We start from the raw sequence: 21187 nt of genomic DNA, 5'->3' as shown, positions 1-21187 counted from the left end.
TTGTCTCCCTTCTTCCTTTTCTCTCCTCTGTCTTAGAGATGGTAAGCAATTTCATCTGGATTTATGTGTATTGTCATGCAAAACTCATTTCCATATCATTCATTGTTGTAAGAGAATGCTTGTATAAAATCAAAACCCCATAATAAAAACCCAATTAAACTAAAGTGAAAAATAGTATGTTTTGTTCTGCATTCTGACTCTAATAGTTCTTTCTCTGGAGGTGGACAGCATTCTTTGTCATGCCCCTCAGAATTGTTCTGGATCATTGTACTGTTGAGAATAGCTAAGTCTTTCACTGTTGATCATTGTACAATATTCAGTATTGCTGTTACTATGTACAGTGTTCTCCTGGTTCTGCTTATTTCACTCTGCATCAATCCGTGAAGGTCTTTCCAGTTCTTTCTGAAATCATCCTGTTCATTTCTTATAGGACAATAGTAATCCATCACCATCATATACCACAATTTGTTCAGTCATTCCCCAATTGATGCATTTAAGATTCTTAAGAGAAGAAGGGGAGGGAGTAACTTTGGAAACCATTTGCAGGAGAGATTAGAGGTTGGGCTTGGGAGATTGAGGGAATTGAAAATAAGAAGTCCTCTTAAAAGAAAAGAAGATAATGAACGCTCTTCTGAACTTGCATGTTCTTTTTCATTGATTGTAAATGTAAATTAATTAAAATTCTTAAGGGTTCCTCATTTCCCTTCTTGAGCTTTTCTTGAGCCTTGTGGAACAAATGGAGGATCATGGAAATTTTCCAGCAAGCTAACCTTATTGCACAGTCACTTTTGTCTCATTGGCATTTTTTCCAAATACAGAACAGGATATGACATCATTGTCGTCATCATCATCATCATCATCATCATCATCATCATCATCATCATCATCCTCATCCTCAGCTAGCCCTCACTGTTCTTTCTGAATGGGAAGGCTTTCAGTGAAAGAAGCCCTTGTGTAGACTTGGGCTGGGAGCCTTTGCTTTGCCTGACCCACTTTGATGGCCTATGGAAATTTAGGACTATGGGAAAAGAGAATGAGAACTAAATTTGTAATTGCTAGGAAGGAAAACTTCTTTCACACCCACGCCAACATTCTTCCCATTCTGCTAACTGTATGCATGCTCTGTCTACAGTCACATGGACCTCTGGTGTGTGGGAGTTAGTAACACAAGTACTTTCCTTCTCTTGAGTTTTTCATCTTTATGTTGAGTTATTTAATGCAGGCCCTCCTAAAGAAGTCTTAGAGGTGGAAGAAACAGTAGAGGTTGGCTATTCATTTTGGGGTTTAGTAAAGGCCCACAACTCCTTAGAATATTCTTTCAACTGAATCTTTATTAATTTTTTAAAAATTAAACTTAATTTTTTTCATGAATGTGTAGACATAATTTTTTATAATAGTTTTCTGACATTTTGTAATTCCAATTCCTTCCCTTCCTCTAGGAGATAGTGTGATTTTCTTCTCTCTCTTTTTCAATTTGCTTCCCCTTCTTTCTCTTTTGCTCCTGTCCTAACATCTGAAATCATTGCTGGCACTTGTTATCTTCCTTCTTTCATTATGATTATTTATATGCCCCTTCTTCTCTTCTCCCCACTCCTTCCCATCACTCTATGAAGTTCCTGGCAGTAGGACCCTTGTCTTCCTAGCTGGCTTTTCTATCCTTTCTGTTGTGAGTTCTCTTTGTCATGTGGTGTCTCTTCATAGGAAGGAAGTTATTTTGATAGGGACTGGCCAAAGGTGACAGGGCACATGGCTGCATGTTAGGCATAGATATTTGTTGAGCATATACACTGATCATGGGAGATTAAAAAAGAGAAGTATAAAACATAATTCTCTGCACTTAAGATTAGCGAGAGCAAGGACATGAGACATAGACCTGTCATAAAGATCACAGATGCCAGATACTTTGTAAACCTTTAAGTGCCATATAGTGTTAGTTATTACACATTAAGAATAAGAATGCATGTAATCACAAGAGACAAATATTTGAGGCAAATGATTATAATAACAAACATTTGCATAGTGCTTTAATGTTTGAAAAATGCTTCCTTCATACATATTTATTTATTTGTTTGTTTGTTTATTCATTCATTCATTCATTCATTCATTCATTTACTTACTTATCTATCTATCTGTCTGTCTGTCTGTCTGTCTGTCTGTCTGTCTGTCTATCTATCTATCCATCCATCCATCCATCCATTCATTCATTTATTTATTCATCCATCCATTCCTTCATTTATTTATTTATTCACTTATTTATTTATTTATTTATTCGCTCGTTTGTTTGTTTATTCATGCATGCATTCATCCATTTATTTATTTATTTATTTGTTCACCTATTTATTTACTTATTTATTCATTCATTCATTCATTCATTCATTCATTCATTCATTCATTTATTTATTTGTAGGGTCCTTATCTTCTGTCTTAGAATCAATGGGCAGAAGAGCAATATGGGCTAGGCCAGTGAGGGACAAACTACAGATATAGTCCCTTGAAATGTTCTATCCAGCCTAGTGACATTATTCCTAATCTGAAGAATACAATGAGTAGGATACAATACAATGAAACTTTGAAAGAGTTGTCTTAGAAACAGACTGACAGATGAGCATTTCCTTTCCTTTGGTCCCCTCTTTAAAAAGTTTGCTCATCACTGGGCTAGGTAATTGAGGTTAAGTGATTTTTCCCAGGGCTACACAGCTGGGAAGTGTCTGAGGCCAAATTTGAACCCAGGTCCTCCCAACTCTAGGTCTGGTGTTCTATCTACTGTCCCTTTCTTCACATATCTTGCAATATAATTTTGTTTAATTATTGGAGCAGCTAATCAGAGCCCAAGAAATAGCACCCTGGAAAACCCATATTGTAGATTTGTAATCATTTACTTACTTGTTGCCCCTTTTTACTAATGTTATCTAGGCTCACAGAAAAAGTTTCAGAATTTTCTGAGACCATCCTTTCTGAAACATTGCTCCTAAAGCAGTCCTCTGTAGCTTGCCTCCTTTGGTAGCCCACTAACACCCCCTTCTTCATCCCTCCATGGTGAGTTAAAGCATCTCCTTTTGTGGAGAGAGGGTACATGGTTCTTAGGAAGAAGGAAGCATAAAACTCACCCTAAGCTGATAATACATTTGGTAGATATCCATGTAAAATGAGACTTGCCTTGAGGTTGTGAGCTTTAAGAATTTTAGTTCTGGAAACAAACATATTCTTCATTGGCAAATAATAGTCACCTTTGACTCAGTGTGCCATCTAGCTCCCCCAATGCAAAGCGAACCAGATCTGCCTGCTGAATATGGCAAATTTGACTCTGATTTTGACTCAAAGATACTTGCTGAGCTAAGTGAATTTTGTGCTTGAGATACAGCAACTGTAGATGTTAATAGGAACATTGAAACACTTGCATGGAAATAGGCATTTTAGACCAGCGTCCAATGTGAGATGAGAGCCAGACCAGTCTCTGCAAAGAGAGTTGCTAATCCTAGAGGGTTCTCTTGCCTTTACAGTCCTTGAAGATTCCTTTCACTCTACTATATTAGGTGCTTTTTAGAAGTTTTCTTAATGAACACCTAGAGGAGTGAATACCTTCAGAAATGATGAGCATGTTGAGGTTTAAGTTGCCAGGGGGAGAAGTGGATTTATGCCTTGCTGGGGAACATCAAAACTTAAGGGGAAACTCACTCTGAGAGACAGAGGAGAGAGAGAGAAAGAGAGAAAAGAGGAGAGGAGAGGGAGAGATATGGGGTAGGGGGGAGGCAGAGAGAGATGGGGGAGGGAGGAAAGAGGGAGGGAGGAAGAGTTGGCAGGCATCTAGGCTTGATCTCCTTTCTTCCTTCCTTCCCAGGCTGGTTGATTGTGAGAAAACTGATTTCTAAATAACTTTCTCTCTTCCAGATATCATCCAGACATAACACCATGTGTGAGAAAGCAATAGTTTCCCATAAAGAAACTTGACTACTTTAAAGGCTTTCTTTTAACCTCTTCCCCCTGCCTGCCCCTTGTCCTCAAGGGACATCCTTCCTTTCCCTGTCTTCCCTAGCCTCAACACCGGATCTACAGAAGTGAGTGCTGGGAGAAAAGTAGTGGGGAATGGTTTCTGCACTAGATGCACCAATGTGAACTAATGCTATCCTGCTGAGAATCTATTTGAATCTGAACCAAGAACAAAGAGCTTTGATTCTTGTCCAGTAAGTAATAAGCTTGCCAGGAAGTAGAAGAAAAGAAACAATAGTTATTGTCCTGAGCTGGTGAAGATAATTTGCCTTTTTTTTTTTTTTTTTTTTTTTTTTTTTTTTTTTTGGTATCAGTTGTTAGTTACATCTCTGCTTCAGGATTGACTTATACTAAGGCTTTGTTTGGGGGAGAGGGAGGAGAAAAGATGGTTAGAAATTGTCTTTCTAAGACCCGTTTTTTCTTTTCCTCATATAAAAGCTTTTTCTCCCTAGTGCTATAAACAAGTGAAACAGTCACAGGTCTCAGGCCTTTGTGATCCCTAACAGTCTAAAATAGCAGGCAGTATCATTCTTTGTGAGTGTGGTATATGACAAGAAAAGAGAGAAGGTGACATTGAAGAGGCATTTGAAAATATAAATATTTGAATGTATACATTCAATCACCGGTATAGACTGGATAGAATGCTGGACTCAGGGATCCAGAATATCTGGGTTCAAATTGTGCCTCTGATTCTCTTTACTGTTTTCAGCTTAATTTTCCCTCACTACTCCCTGACTTGTTACTATGATATAAATATTAATTTCTGGCTTTGTTTTTTCAAAGGTCCATGTAAGCACCAGATCTATGTTAGCAGCCTCTTCCAGCTCTCAAATTCTCTAATAGAAGATTTCATTTATATCCTATAATACAGTTAGGAAGTCACTTAACCCTGTTTGCCTCAGTTTCCTCATCTCAAAAATGAGCTGGAGAATAAAATGACAAACCATTCCAGTATCTTGGCCAAGAAAACACCAAAGAGGGGTCATGAAAAACCAGAGGGTACTGAACACCAATACAGCTAGATATAGGGCTCAGTTCTGTGTTGCTACTCCCATTGTTCTGTGTAATAAGATGTACAGCTCAGTTCAAGTTGGAGACTTGGGATAAGAAGGGGCTCTGAGATTTGATCTAGCTCAGACAGTTAAACAATATTTTCAACATGTGTGGTAGCTTTGGAGAAGCTGTGTTTTCTAGGATTCAATTTTTAGGAATTGCTTCTTTATCATGATTCCCTGAGTAGACATGGTGTTGGAGAATTGACTTCTACTGAGTCTTTGTTTGGGAGAAGAGGAAGGAGGAAAGATGGTCAGAAATTGTCTTAAGAATTGCCAGAAATCTAGTTAATTTCTGACCCCCCCCCCCCAACAAATTATCTTCACTAGCTGAGGACAATAAGTTTTATTTCTTTTTTTCTACTTCCTGGCAAGTTTATTACTTAATGGGCAGGAATCAAAGCTCTTTGTCCTTAGTTCAGATTCAAAAAAATTCTTAGCAGGATAGCATTAGCTCAGATTGATGCATCTGGTTGGGAAAGTGTTTTACAGATTTGGGGACAGAGACGAGGACCCCTGAAGTGGTGGCAGAGCTTTCAGTCACCAGCAGCTGGAATGTCAGGATGGATGCCCTGGCTTATCTCTCTCTCTCTGTGTCTAAGGGTTGTTATCATTTTCTCCCCATGTGTTGCCTCTTGACCTTTCCCCTAAATACTCAGACTAGAATTCACCCAAGGAAAAAATCATGCAATTTAACAAAAACCATCCCAGTCAGGGAAGAATTCTGACTTTGAAGACTGCTAGAAAAAAACGCTTCTACAGTTCTGATTGGTCATCCACACCATAAATGAAAAGCTTTGATTGCTGAGGAATATGTGGTTGTTGTCTTCTCTTTTATTTTTAAACTTGTACCTGCTTAAAAAAATTTTTTTTAAACCCTTGCTTTCCATCTTAGAACCAGTACTGTTTATTGAGACTAGATTTGAACTCAAGACTTTCTGTCTCCAGGCCTGGTGCTCTGTCCACTGAGCCATTTAGCGCCTTCTTTAATATCAGATCTATGACAGACGAGTGGCAAGGACTAAGCAAATGGAGTTAAGTGACTTTCTCAGGGTCACTATAGCTAAGGAAGCATCTGAGGCTAGATTTGAACTCTTGTCCTCCTGACTCCAGGCTGTTGTTCTATGCACAGTGCTACTTAGCTGCCCATAGAGAATATTTTATTATGTTTAATCTAATTCCCTTATGCTACAATTTGAGCCTATTTTCTCGTGTTTTGTCTTCAGCGGAGATTGAATTCAGATGGGCACCACCTTGAGTGAGGATCTCTTCATGTATTTTGTATTATTATTCAGTCATTCCTAGCCCTCTTTTTGCTCAGTTTGAATAATTGAACAAACAGATTAAAGGCCTCTGACTTTTGGGGGAAATTTTAATTTGTTACTTATTTACCGTTTTTACTTGTTGAAAATCTCAAAGTCTCATTCTTTAAAAAAGCTTGATATAAATACATATGTATGCATGTATGAATGTCAGTGTAATTTCTAAATAATATATCATCAATCCCTTGTAAGAAAAAAAAATGTAAAAAGAAAGTGGTAAAGGAAAAAGCAGTTTAACAACTAAGTCTGACAGGTAATGTTTTACTTCTCTAGCCCTCCAATTCTGTTATGAAGGGAGAGGAGAAAAAGGTGAATTTTCCCTTGGGGCCAATGTTGATCATTATAATTCACAGAGTTCAGTTTCTTTTTTTTTGGTGTTTTCATTAAATTGTACTTGTTTTCCAAATTCTGCCTATTTTGACTTTGTATCATTTCATAGGAGTCTTCTAATTCTTCTAGTACAATAATAGTCCATTGTCTTCATATACCACCATTTGTTTCTTCATGCATTAGTCCATTGACATCTACTTTGTTTCCAGGTTTTTGCTACTGCAAAAAATAGGCCTATGAATATGGAACATTTCTGTCTTATACACACACACACACACACACACACACACACACACACACTCTTTAGGTCAAAGGATATGAGTAACATAACATGGTATATAGCCACATACTTACAAATTCCTTTCCAGAATGATTGGGCCAATTCATAACTCCACCAACAATGTATTAGTATGCTTATCTTTAAAAAGCTCATTTGTTCTCCTGTTCATATAGCATTAACTTTGAGGTCCCAGAGAATTATTATTAAGTTGTAGTTGCTGTTTTGGGAAATGAGCTTACTAATTTTAGACATTTTAGGTCAAACCAAACCAGAGATTTTGGCAGAATTTCAGTTCCTCTTTTGACTGTCAACTGAAGTTAGCAATGTAGACAGTCGTATCACATAATGAAATATGACTTAGGAAAACAGATATTGCTCATCTTTCCTTTGTTCAGCACCAGTATTCTAATAGGGTCTTTTTGCCTATTAGTGTGGGGTGGGAAACCATTAAGAAATGGAGTATAGGTTCTGAGCCCCTTGAGGACAGAAACTATTTCTCTTTTCATTTTTGTATTCCCAGTGTCTTAATTTCAGTGAATTTGAGGATAAATTTATATCGGAACTGCTCAAAATTTGATTTATTCAGAGTGCTAGGAGTTCAGTGACATTTATTTATCACTCAACAAACATTTTTTCTTTTTAATTTTCAAATTTTTATTTAATTAATTGATTTAGAATATTTTTCTGTGATTACAGGATTCACGTTCTATCCCTTCCCTCCCCTTACCCCCTTCCATAGCCGATGCACAATTCCATTGGGTTTTACATGTGTCATTGATCAAGGCCTATTTCCATATTATTGATATTTGCACTAGGGTGATCATTTTAGAGTCTATATCCCTAGTCATATCCCCATCAACCCATATGCTCAAGCAGTTGTTTTGATTCTGTGTTTCTGCTCTCACAGTTCTTTCTCTGGATGTGGATAATGTTCTTTTTTATAAGTTCCCCAGAATTGTCCTGGGTCATTGCATTGCTGCTAGTAGAGAAGTCTATTACATTCAATTGTGCCACAGTGTATCTGTCTCTGTGTGTAAGGTTCTCCTGGCTCTGCTCCTTTCACTCTGCATCACTTCTTGGAGGTCTTTCCAGTTCACATGGACTTCTTCCAGGTTCATTATTTCTTTGAGTACAATAATATTCCATCACCATCAGATACCACAATTTGTTCAGCCATTCCCCAATTGAAGGATACCCCCTCATTTTCCAGTTTTTTGGAACCACAGAGAGCATGGCTATAAATATTTTTGTACAAGTCTTTTTCCTTATCTCTTTGGGGTATAAACCAGCAGTGCTATGGCTGGATCAAAGGGCAGACAGTCTTTTAAAGCCCTTTGGGCATAGTTCCAAATTGCCATCCCGAATGGTTTGGATCAACTCACAGCTCCACCAGCAGTGCATTAATTAATGTCCCAATTTTGCCACATCCCCTCCAACATTTATTACTTTCCTTTAACAAACATTTTCTAAACACCATATGTAACTGGAAGAAATACAAATATAAATTCATTGAAAAGGATCCTAAGAATTATTTATATTTGTATAATAGTCATTTTGATTTTGCTTCAAGACCTCCAGTTTTCTCTTTAGAATAGGAACCAGCAATTCTTTAGTCAGTCCCTGTATGATCTGGTTTCTAATTTGTGTTCTCTCCCTTTCATAGACTTCTTAAGTGACTGTCTGTCAGTCTCCTCTCCTCCCACTTTCTCCCCCCCCCCCTTCCCGCCTTGCTCTCTCTCTCCCCACCCCAACCCCAACTTGCCCAGGGTCACACAGCTAGGAAGTGTCAGAGCCCAGTCTTGAACCAAGGTCCTTCAAAACTCCAAGCTTGATGCTGTAGCTACTATTTTACCAATCTGCCTCTCTTTCTCTTTGAAAAACAACAACAACAAAAACAAACTATTTGCCATGTCTGGGAAACAATTTTCTTCTCTATTTCTTGCCCTAGAGTCTTTGACCTTTTTTCTCAACTAGATATCCTGGAAACAAAGACTTGAGAGGCCACCCAGCTGCCCCCAAAGATTTTTATTTTTATTGTCATGCAAATGAAAAAAAAAGTAAGACCCAGAGATAACTGAGTGATCCAAAATCACTGATAGTAGGACCAGGATTCCTTCAGACTCCAGGTCTGATGATCTTTTTTTTTTTTTTTTTTTTAAACCCTTACCTTCCATCTTGGAGTCAATACTGTGTATTGGCTCCAAGGCAGAAGAGTGGTAAGGGATAGGCAATGGGGGTCAAGTGACTTGCCCAGGGTCACACAGCTGGGAAGTGTCTGAGGCCAGATTTGAACCTAGGACCTCCCGTCTCTAGGCCTGGCTCTCAATCCACTGAGCTGCCCAGCTGCCCCCGTCTGATGATCTTTTGATTGTTTTGGGTAAGTGGTTTCGTATGTGGAAACACAAATGCCTTTTTTTCAGGTATCATTTTCTCCCTATTATATATATTTCTCCCTTTTATAGTAGTGTTTGTCCATAGGCATACCTCACTTTAAAACTCTTCTTGGACTCCTCTGTGAATAAATCTGATTCTGTGGAAAATCAAATGGATAGTTTCAGTGCATAGGAAACATTACTCTTTAAAGGCATCTTATACGGAATAAATTTGTATTAATTATGTAATTGTTAATTAATATTAACGTGAACTTTTTTCACATTTGTCTAAGTTGACATATGCCCATAGAGGGTTCATAAGGCTAGGACCAATTACCAGCTGTTAGATGGGCAAAGACCAGCTATGTTTTATTTATGAACTGAGTGTTTTTAATAATTTTTGGCCTGGAACTTGTTATTCCCCCAGCCTTCCATGCAGTCATTTTGCTTGTGGACAAGTTGATGCAGAACCATCACAGACAAATCAGTGAGCTTAATGTTCAGGAGAGGTTTGTGATGTTTGGTCAGTCTAAGTGAGGAGGTGACGCCCTTTGGCCTGAGATATATTTATCTTTTTAGTATGGAATATGTGTGTAGTGTGTGTTTTCTTTATTAAAAAATTTAGGAGAGGGCTTGGAACAACAAATATTTGACCAGAACCAGATTATCCTTGTTAAAATTTAGCCTGCTTTTTCTTGTATATATTTAACATTTTATTAAATGCTGGCGCTGTATTAAGTCATGTCTAGAATGTATACACAGTTTTGTTAAGTGTTTGGGAGTGTGGTTTTCTCTATTTTGGCTGGGGTATGTGAATGACCCATTGATTCAGGGTCTCAGAGGCAGAGACCCATGTCCATCTTAGATTTATCCCTTCTCGGTCTCTGACCTCTTTCCCTTCCATTGTGACAACCTTTGTTCTCAAGCTCCCTCTACATGTTATATCTTCTATTCTCATGCTACTTCTTTCCCTTTCCCTTTCCCTTTCCTTTTCCCTTTCCCTTTCCTTCCTTCCTTCCTTCCTTCCTTCCTCATGGAAATTTACCCTTTTCTGGAAGGATCTTAATTTCTTGCCTTCTTTCCTGGGTATGTATTTGTCTCCTTCCCTTATACTCTTGGATCAAGAAATAGAGTCACCCCACTCCTTGCTTTTCTCTGCTGCTGTCACTCAGCAGCCTCCCCTTCCGTATATATAGCCCATTCTATCTTAATGTATTACCCTGACCAGATTCTTGTTGCTTACATCTACTGGCCCCCAGATTACCATCCCTTCGCTCTCTTTGGCATTAGAAGCCAACCTTCTGATTTCCTTTTATTCACATTCATAGTTTATAATTACTATATCCCAGCTTAATCAGCAGCACCCTCATTTGAACATCAAGGGCTTTAGGTGCTGCTTGTGTGATAGTGTAATTGGAGCCATGCTGTGAAAAGAGACAGCATAGGGGGATGCGAGGTGGCACAATGAGTAGAGAGTCGGACCTAGAGATGGGAGGTCCTGGGTTCAAATCTGGACTCAGCTACTTCCTAGCTATTTGGCTGTGGGCAAGTCACTTAACCCCCATTGCCCAGCCCTTACCAATCTTCTGCCTTGGAACCCTGTCACCTAAAGGCTTGGTATGTTACATTTCACCTCTCTCCCAGAGTTCTTCTTAAAGGGATTTGGATTGGGGGGATAATATCTAAACTCTCTATTCTTTGCTCCATCCAGCTTTTGCAAAGGAGTATTTATCTTCCTTCTGCAATTTTTGTAGTTAGTGTCAATACCCCTTCTTTAATCTTTTTTCTCATTTTTTGGCATCAATAACTTGTTCAAAAAGGTCATATTAATATTGTTTTCATTGTATTCAATTTTTCTCATTTCTATTATCTCTTTTAGCTTGCTATTAATTTTTATCTTTGTTCTAACAAGTCAATGAACTGATCATATAGGAAATTGATTTAGGAATGGACCCAACATCAATAAGAAATTTCCTCTCCATTAAAATATTATCAACTTCATGTTTTATGAAATTGTTCACTGCATTTTGTCCATTGCCTTGTATTTCTTTTCTTAAATAAAATATTTATGACCTATTCAAAACAAACAAACAAAAACACATAAGAGTGTTTATTTCAAAGATATAGGAAATGGGGCAGGTAGGTAGCACTGTAGATAGAGTTCTAGGCGTGGAATCAGGAAGATCTGACCTCAGACACACTTCCTTGGTTGTGTGACCCTGGGCAAGTAATTTGCCTAACTTTTGGCACTTTTTAGTCTCAGAATTGATACTAAAACAGAAGGTAAAGGGTAAAAAAAAAAAAGGTATAGGAAGAATAAACATGCAAACATTTCTCTCTGAAAACCAGGAATATAATCCTTGAGCCTCATTCCTACCCATATCTACCTTTCTGGGGGTCGGGGAGGGAAGTAAGGAGCATAGCTTAGAGCAGTGCCTATATAACACAGTCCCAAATTCCAAGTCCAGAGACTCCTTTTGGCTTAAGTCCCGTGGCACCCTGGCTTTTCAGGATTTCCCCACTGGGCTGCCCAATTTCACAACTGGCCCAGATCTTACCTCCAAAGTCACTATGGCTCAGTTCTGGGTTTATAGGGCTTTATACCATGTGTATCTAGAACTGGAAAAGAATTAAAAAAAAAATAAGACAAAACAGAAATAATACCCCAAACTCAAACTTGTTTATTCCTGCCCCTTCTTCCTGATCAGGTCATGGTACCCATCCTTTGGATGAACTTAGATATTCACCTCTGAATGCTATGGGAGGAGAGAGTTCATTTTTTTCTGTTTTCATCTCAAGGTCTGGGATAGGGCCAGGCACAATTAATGAATGAACTTTTATTGATTTTCTAATTGATTTTCTAATTGATTTTGAGTGTTGGTAGAATGGTAGGGTAAGGGATTCAGTGGTCCTGAACATTATTAAATTGAACTTATCAACTAGATATTGAGATATAAAAGGGAATAAATCCAGGCTAAAAACCAAGGGTGATGGATGGCCCAGGGGAGGAGGGAGGGGAAAGCAAGGAATGTAATGATTGAAGGTTTTTCTCTGCATGGAGGATAGTTTTAGAAGAAGGACTGAGACATAGGGAAAACGGGAAGGAGAGGAGACTGTGGTCAGTGATAAGAATTTTAGTTTTGTCAGGAGAAAGCTATTGGGCTTCCATCCTTCCTGAGAGTTGTGCAGTAATGCCAGCCTCACCATATGCAATTTGTAATAATCTGATACCATATACATAAACATTTTCCCATTGAACTCTTTTATGAATGACTGGGTTATAGTTAAGGCTAAGTAGCAATGTGTAGGTATCATATTAATTTTTTCTCCCCTGATTCTGACTAGGTAGGTAGGTGGTACAGTGGGTAGAGCAATGTCTCTGGAGTCAGGAATTCAAATCTAGCCTTAGCTTTGAAATCTTGAGCAAGCCACTTTAACTCTATCTGCTTTAGTTTCTTCCTCTGTAAAATGGGATGTAATTGTACCTGCCTATTGATCAAATGAAACAATATTTGTAAAGCTTAGCATAGTGCCAGTCACATAGTAGACTTTTATTTAATAAATTGTAGTTCTCTCCTCCATTTCCATCTCCCTCAGTAATTTAAAGTCTTTTTGGGGGAAAAAAGTTCTTAGAGAATAATTTGTCTTCCTTAAACTGTGTTTCTCCATTATCCTCTGGTCCCCCTTATCTCCTACCCTAAGGCCATAACAATTTATTTGAAAGCATGTGTGCTGACCAGTTTTAAATATTATTTCTTTCCTTTCCATTCAGATTCCTTTTTATGAAGATATTTGCAAAGGCATTAAAGCAGGGGACACTTGTGAGAAGCTGGTGGGCTACTCTGCAGTTTACAGAGTCTGTTTCGGAATGGCCTGTTTCTTCTTCATCTTCTGTTTATTTACAGTCAAGATTAACAACAGCAAGAGCTGCCGAGCCTACATTCACAATGGGTAAGTGGCCCTGGTGGGTTCTAATCTCCCCATGGCAATTTTCTTACCATTCTGAGGAAGCTCTTTGATTCCCTTGTAAGAGTGACTATTCCTCAAACTCTCCCCTTGCCCTTGAAAGGAAATACAGGTAGAAGAAGGTATATTATAGTGGCTATAGGGATATTCAGAGATCTGGAGAAATTTTAAGTCTGAAGATGGGGAAATACTACATGAAATTAGTAACACCACTTTTATTCCTTCTCTCAGGACCATTATCCAATTTACTTTCTCTCTCTTCAGTCTTTTGTTTTAAATAAGCTTCCAGAGCTCAGCTCTTTGTAATAATAGTAGTAATCATTTGCCTTTAGCTTTTCTTCCCCCTTTATTTTTTCCCCTCCTAAAACTCTTTACTTCTGTCTTAGTATTGATTCTAAGACAGAAGAGCAGTAAAGGCTAGTCTAGGCAGTTGGGATTAAGTAACTTGCCCAGGGTCATATAGCTAAGAATTGCCTCTGACCAGATTTGAACTTGGATCCTCCTGACTCCAGACCTGGCACTCTATCCACTGTGCTACCTAGCCATCCCTTGACTTAGTTTCTGTTTTTTGAAAGAATGAGACCTAGATCAAATGAATTGCTGCATTACTTTTAGGATGTCTTTTTTTTTTTGTGAGCAAGTTATTTTCCTTTCTTATCTATATTTAAATTATACTTAAATTTAAATTAATTTCACTCTTGTTTTTCTCCCTGCCAGATTCTGGTTCTTTAAACTTTTACTCTTGGTGGCCATGTGCTCAGGAGCGTTCTTCATTCCAGACCAAGACACATTCCTGAACGGTACCAATGGGTGGATTAGGAATTCCATTTTGTCTTTTTACTTACCTTATAAAATTAACTACTGGCATAAGCCAAAGGGTGTTTATTGAGTGAAACCATAGTTTTCTAAAACCTCCTTCTGAAAATTATTTGTTTCTCTCCTTTGTTCTTTTCCATCCAATTTCTTGTTTCTCTTCATGTTATTTATGTTCCTATCCTTGACTCTGTCCCTTTAGTTCTGGGTTGATTAATGTATACTGTGAAAATATAAGTCAGAAAACACCAGAAAGTATTTCTTTTTCTTTTTCTCCCCTAACCCCCACCTTCCTGGGGGTGGAAAATAGTCAAAGCCCTTGAAACAAATATGATAGTCAAGTAAAACAAATTCTCATGTTGGTCATGTTTAAATATACATCTCATTCAGAAAATATAGTTTATATGTTTTAAAATGTAATAATCTATAAATTTGTAAGATCTAAAATTATAATATACAGGTGAATTAGTCTTAAAGTGAATTCATTGATTTTTTTTTCTTCTTTGTTTTGGTTTCTACTTTGCAGCATGGCGCTATGTGGGAGCCATTGGAGCTTTTGTCTTTATAGGAATACAGCTCATCTTACTTGTGGAGTTTGCACATAAATGGAATAAAAACTGGTATGTACCATTGTAACAAAGCTTTATAGTAGTGCTGTCGAAAGTCAATTTATAAACAATGCATGAACTTTCCTTTTTTCTTTCAGGAGGTTCCTTAGCCTCGTTACTATGTTCTTAAAAACATAAAAATAAATATTTTTCTCATGTGCTCAGTTTACAATTTACTAAATATCAAGAGTATGCCTAGAGCCTACTGAGTGGTTATGGAAGCACTCATGGCATAAAGCTGAGTAGAATATATGTGCTGAGTAATTAAACACACATGCGCTCGCGCTCTCTCTCTCTCTCTCTCTCTCTCTCTCTCTCTCTCTCTCTCTCCCCCCCCCTCCCTCTCTGTCTCTTTCTCTCTGTCCTGCCCCCTTTCCCCCCTCTCCCTAATTTAGCTGAGTCTGATCCTTTGGCCAAAATAATTTCTTGGGGTTCAGTCTTTCCACTTATCTGTGACATCCCATGTCACATTTGGTAATTTCCACCAACAAGAGATAGTATGGTACAGTGGAAAGAGCTATAACTTTAGAGTGAAAGAGATCCAAGTTCAAATTCAGGTTATTCATCTTAACTTGTAAGACCTTGAATATAAGATGGTTAACATTTCTGGGCCTTTCGTGTCTTAAGCTATAAAATGAGAGAGTTGGAATCCTTTCCAGCTCTGAGATTCTAAGTCATTTATGTACATTTATTATATATTTTTCATGAGACTTCATTAATTTGTTCTCTGCAAGTTTTTTTTCCCTTCAGAAACGAGGTACATATTTCAGAGAGGGAACGTAAAAGTAAAAACCTAGTGTCCTTGGCAAAGTATCATTTATTTGCTTATAAAACAAATAGTGTTCTCTTGAGACTGTCTCTTGGTTTTTTCGTTCTATAATGTTTTGATTACTTCTGAAGCCATTTTTCTCCTGGTCCTGTAATATCCATGCTGTTTTGTTGGCTGGCACTTCTGAAAATGGTTGGGTTGCTTAAAAACTTTTAAAATCACTGTATAAGCAATTTAAGCCCAAGTAATGAGTGTCACTTGGGCCTTTCCTGGTCTTACAACTGGATAGCTCAATGAAAATCTTTTATTAGCATTTCATTAATAAAGTTGATACTTCTGTTTTTTAAAATGTAAAATCTTAAAAAAAGAATTAACTACCTGGACCAAGAATAATGCCACCCATAATGATCCAATTTAGAAAGGTGTATTTTTTTTCTTCCATCAAGAGCTCATTCTATAGAAAATGGATTCATTTCTTCTTCAGTTTTTTTAATCTCCCTTTTTCGTTGTAGTAGTCAGATTGGAAAGGTCTAATACATGGTAACAATGATGGATGTGGTATAGCAACATGGGACCAAATCAGTTTTATTTGGCATTACCAAGTATGAAACAAATAAGCAAAATATGAAAAACCATTTTGTGTCCTCTGAAATCTAGATCAGTATCAAAGAAAGGGATATTATTATAATTAAAGATGTAAAAAAGCAATTTTTTGTTAAAATTTTGATCTTATACTAACTGGTCACAAATTACTTTTCTGTTACTCACCAGACCAAATAATATTTAAAAAATGAAGTAGTCTGTGAATTTCCACAGTAAATCTTCCCTGTTTTGAAAAAGAAGATCTCATAAACCATGGTGCTATGTAGACTTTTTAACCTAAGAATTAAATAACATGAAGATTATCTGCAACCTCTCTGATGGGGGCACCCCTCCCCTCAAAAAAAAATAGAGAATAATCTTCTGGATTTTCACTTAAGATTCAAGTACTCCCAAACTGATTTTCCCAATCCTCCTCAAAGACCAGAGCCCAGCCAAGAGTTTTGATGTCCAGGTTCAGCTTGCCAGCAGTGTGGTGTTATCTGCTTCTATATCAGCCCTTTTCTTGGCCCCTTTCCCACAGGGCATGCCTATTTGTAGCAGGATAAGGAAGCAAATACATCTCAGAGATCTTAAAAACCACTTATTCTGACAGATTTCTTGAGATGTATGGTGTCCAAATTTTTTCCCCATCTGTTTATGAGCTGGGAACACTGGGCTAGGCATAGAGTCAGGAAGACCAGAATTCTTATGCAGCCTCAGACACTTAGTAACTGTACGTCCCTGAGCAAGTAATTTAACCTTTGTTTGCCTTAGTTTCTTCAATGGTAAAATGTGGATAATAGCAGTACTTAACTCTCAGGGTTGTTGTGAGATAACATTTTAAAAAAGTGCTTAGTGCAATGCCTGACATATAGTGGTTATTCTATAAATGCATATTTCTTTCCCTTTCATTCATCATCATCATCATCATCATCATCATCTTTTTTTAAGTCTACTGTCTTTTTTAAACTTTTTTTTCAATTACATGTAGAAACAGTTGTAAAAGATTTTCTTTTCTTTATTTCTTTATTTACTTTTTTTAGGCAATGAGAGTCAAGTGACTTGCCCAGGGTCACACAGCTGGGAAGTGTCTGAGGCCAGATTTGAACCTAGGACCTCCCCTCTCAATCCACTGAGCTACCAGCTGCCCCCAAAGATTTTATTTTTATTGTCATGCAAAACCCACTTCCATATTGGTCATTGTTAGCAGAGCACACTTATACCTAAGGAAAACTCCAAAATAAAACCGTAAATACACTGATGTGAAAGATAGTATGCTTTAATCTGTATCTGTCCAACCCCTAGAATTCTTTCTCTGGAAAAAACAATTTTTGACAGTTGTTTTCTGATAATTCGTGATTCACATTTTCCCCTTCCTCTTTCCCCTTTACTGAGGTGGTAAATAATCTGATATACGTTACAACAGTTGCACGCAGTACATATTTCCATATTCCCCATGCCTCAATAGAAGACACGTACAAGTTCAGTAAAAAGCTCATGAAGGAAATAAAGTGACAGATGGAGTGCTTTGATCTAGAATCAGATTCTAACAGTGCCTTGGGCTATGGGTAACATTTTTTATCATGAGCCCCTTGGGATTATCTTGGGACCTTATTTTGCTGTTGGGAATTTATTTCACAGTTGATCATTGTACAATATTTCTGTTACTGTGTGCACTGTTCTCCTGGTTCTGCTTCATCATTTTTTTTTTTTGAAAGGGAAAAACCTAAGACAATTTATTCACCCAGGAAAACATCAGAGGTTGGCTGGGGGTGGGATAGGAGGGAGGGAGGTTCTCTTTTAATGCATGGAAGATGACTCCAAATTCTTGAAGGACATGTCAGAAGAACACAAGCAATTTTCAGAAGAAAGATAAATGCTCCTGAAGAATTGGGTTCAAATACCACTTCTGATGCTACCTGTGTGACATCAGACAAGTCTTTTTTACTCTCTGTGGGGCTGTTTCCTCATCTGCTTTTTTCGTGGTTTGCTCATTTGTTCCTCTCTAATTATAGGTAGGCTTTGGGGGATGATGTGATGGTCTGAGGTAGTGATGTCAAATCTATGACACGTGTGTCAGCACTGACACACATAGCCATTTTTGATGACATGCAGCATCGCATGCCTGTTCTTGATCCAATCAGGCACACCCTTGATTGTCCTGTCTTGGAACTCTACCCTGAGCTTTTGGGTTTTTCCTTTCTTGAAAGTTGTTTCACTCTGTCTCCTTGTTAGCTCTACTCCTGTTTTTGTTTTGTGGCAATATTTTAATCTTGGTAGGAGAGGATTCTTTTGTGGTGGCACCATCTTGGCTCCACTCCCAGAACCTGTTACCTCCTCTGTAAAATGAAAGGGTTAGACAGCCTAAAATAGTCTCTGAGATTTCTTTCTATCGTCTTAAGATCTTCTAACTCAAAAGCTTTAAGAGTCCTGGGCTTGGAGTCAGGAAGACCTGAATTCAGATCCCCTCAGACACATTATATGGGTGACACTGGGCAAGTCCCTTAAGTTTCCTCATCCATAAAATGAAAGTGTTAGACTCAGTGGCTTCTAAAGTCCCATCCAGCTCTGAATATAAATATTATGACTATAATCCTTGTGACAAGCAAGTTGACAATTTATTTAAAGATCTAATTCACTAAATTATGAGGAATCTCATCACCTCACCCCAAGGTTAACTGCCAACTGATTTTTTTTTCCCTCTGGGTTAAGTGAAGAGAGACCCTATTTGTTGAAATATAATGGGTGACTGGAATTTGACATCACCCAGCCAACAGGGCTGTCTCTTCAAGGACAAAGAGCAAAGACGGCCACACTTTGTCCTAGGCCAGTATAGATCAAATCTGACTGCGATTTATAACAACGAGATTTATTTAGGAATGATATCAAGAAAGGTTTTTGGGTGAGAGGGTTGTAGGTGAGTCCCTATCTCTAAAAATGTCTACCTTAAGGGGATCAACTGATTTTATGACAAAGTCTCTTCTTTCCCAGAGAAGCCAACTACACTAACTGTTCTCTCTAAGAGATCCCCTGCTGTCTATTTAGATTCTAAACTAAACAACACAAAGGATTTCAAAGTTTTTAGAATATAGATGATTAGCAAAGGTAATTAGAGTCAGAAATGATGGGGTTCACCCCAGAGAGGAAATCCTCCCTGAGGCAGCAGCATTGGTAGTTCAAATCTATTTCTTTCTCTTTTCAGATTTTCTTGTATATTTTGCATAGATAATCCTTTTTGCAGCTTCTGGGATGTGGTAGGAAAAGCACATAGGAATGGGTTAGGAATCCCCAGGAGGTCAGAGATGAATCCAGTAGATGCTTTCAGCTCCAGAGACTCCAATTGAATCCCCTCTGGCTGGCAGTTAGAATCTCCAGCACTTCCTCCTTCAAGATTCTACTCAGCTCTACCTTGTGTCAGCTGTGTCATTAAATTCCATTTCTCTTTGCTGCAAACTTAATGCTCTTTTCCAAAATCTCCCTCTCTCACCTGTTTGTGGTCACTCATAGAAAAGATAAATACAGAATGCCATTCAGTCTCCAGTGACTCCTTCCCCTCGTTAGTGATGCTGGGAGAGATGTCACATAGTACTCTTAATGTATGACCACTGTCTGATGACTAGTGAATGATTTTATATGCTTCTGGTGGTATCCAACAACATTCCTATTGACATTCACTTTATTTTGAGATTTGGTTAGTCATATAGTGAATTAGTCTTCCTTTACAGTTTCATGTAATCTGCAGATCTGACTGTGTCCTTTATAGGAGGTAGCTCAGTGGATAGAGTGCTAGATATGGAATCAGGAAGACCTGAATTCAAATCTGATTTTAGACATTTCCTAGCTAGTTGACCCAGACAAATCACTTAACTGATTGACAAAAGGATTCACTGGAAAAGGAAATGGCAAACCACTCTAATGTCCTTGCCAAAAAAAGCCCCCTGTGAATAGCTATAGTCCATGGGATCGTGACAAATCAGATGTGGCTGAGCAACAATTACTCTTATGCCTTTAATTCATTAATTTTATTTTTCTTAAAAGTCAGATTATCTCCTAGTTGTATTAGAAGTCAAAGTAAAGACAGATTGGAAGATAGGATTTATGATTAGAATAGCTCCAGTCCAACCTTTTTAAATGTTTTAAACTCTGAATAATGAATAAAAGCAGTAACCATGGACTCTGTCATCATTTCTCTCCTGATCTCCAGGAGTCTGAAAGAACCCAGAAACCTCGTTAGCCAACTTTAATTTCCTTGCCAAGTGTGATGTTGATGTAGTTTACAGTCTCATTTGCAAAAACATTTTAGAGGATATGATGGAAGATTGAGCTGTGTTGACTCATAAAACAGCATGAGATGATAAATCGAGTCTACAGAAAACTTGGCATGAGATTCAATTGAGTCATATCATCACAAAGACATTCATAGATGAAAGTAGGAAGGGTCAGCTAGATTAGCATTTTAATTGCAATTTTATAGTGATCTGTTTTCATTACAATGAAGTGAAGTGATGATATTTGCACTCTCCTACCTCATCCCCTTAAGTGTGGAAATGGAAATGACTTTTAAAAAGATGAAATTGAGAATTGCATCAGGACCTGACCAAGTACATTCAGAGGAAATCTGCACTAGAGGCACCACAATTCTCAAAGCTTTGGGAATCTTTTTTTTTTTTTTTTTGTCTTAGAGATATCTCAGAGAGAATATTCTAGAAGAATGAAAAAAAGTCATAACTAGTACTCTCTGCCTCCTATTTTTCCCCTCCCCACCAAAGATAACCAAGGAAATAACAATTACTGACCCACTTACCTACTTATCTTTCAAAAAATTTCCCCCCTAAAACCTTTACCTTCCATCTTAGAATCAATACTGTAAATTAATTAAAAGGTAGAAGAGAAGTAAGGGCTAGGCAGTGGGGATTAAGTGACTTGCCCAGGGTCACAGCTAGGATGTGTGACAAGATTTGAACCCAGGACCTCTCATTTCTAGGTCTGGCTCTCAATCCACTGAATTACCTAGCTTCCCCCTTATTTCTCAAATTTTTACTCTTTGTGAATGAATGAGAAGTTATTATATATATATATATATATATATATATATATATATATATA

At 37.8% G+C, this 21187-nt stretch overlaps 1 protein-coding gene across 1 annotated transcript in view; it reads left to right on the top strand.

Annotated features, from left to right (window-relative positions):
* SERINC5 (serine incorporator 5) overlaps nucleotides 1-21187 on the top strand; it is a 123931-nt gene that overhangs the window by 67118 nt on the left and 35626 nt on the right. The window contains exons 3-5 of the mRNA XM_044663330.1: nucleotides 13116-13294; nucleotides 14027-14109; nucleotides 14649-14742. Of these exons, the coding sequence (XP_044519265.1) occupies nucleotides 13116-13294; nucleotides 14027-14109; nucleotides 14649-14742 (356 nt within the window). The remainder of the gene's footprint in view (nucleotides 1-13115; nucleotides 13295-14026; nucleotides 14110-14648; nucleotides 14743-21187) is intronic.

Source organism: Gracilinanus agilis, chromosome 1 (genome assembly GCF_016433145.1).
Source record: "Gracilinanus agilis isolate LMUSP501 chromosome 1, AgileGrace, whole genome shotgun sequence".
NCBI lineage: Eukaryota > Metazoa > Chordata > Mammalia > Didelphimorphia > Didelphidae > Gracilinanus > Gracilinanus agilis.
Note: the sequence above shows the minus strand (reverse complement) of the source record. Positions and strands in the feature narration are given on the sequence as shown.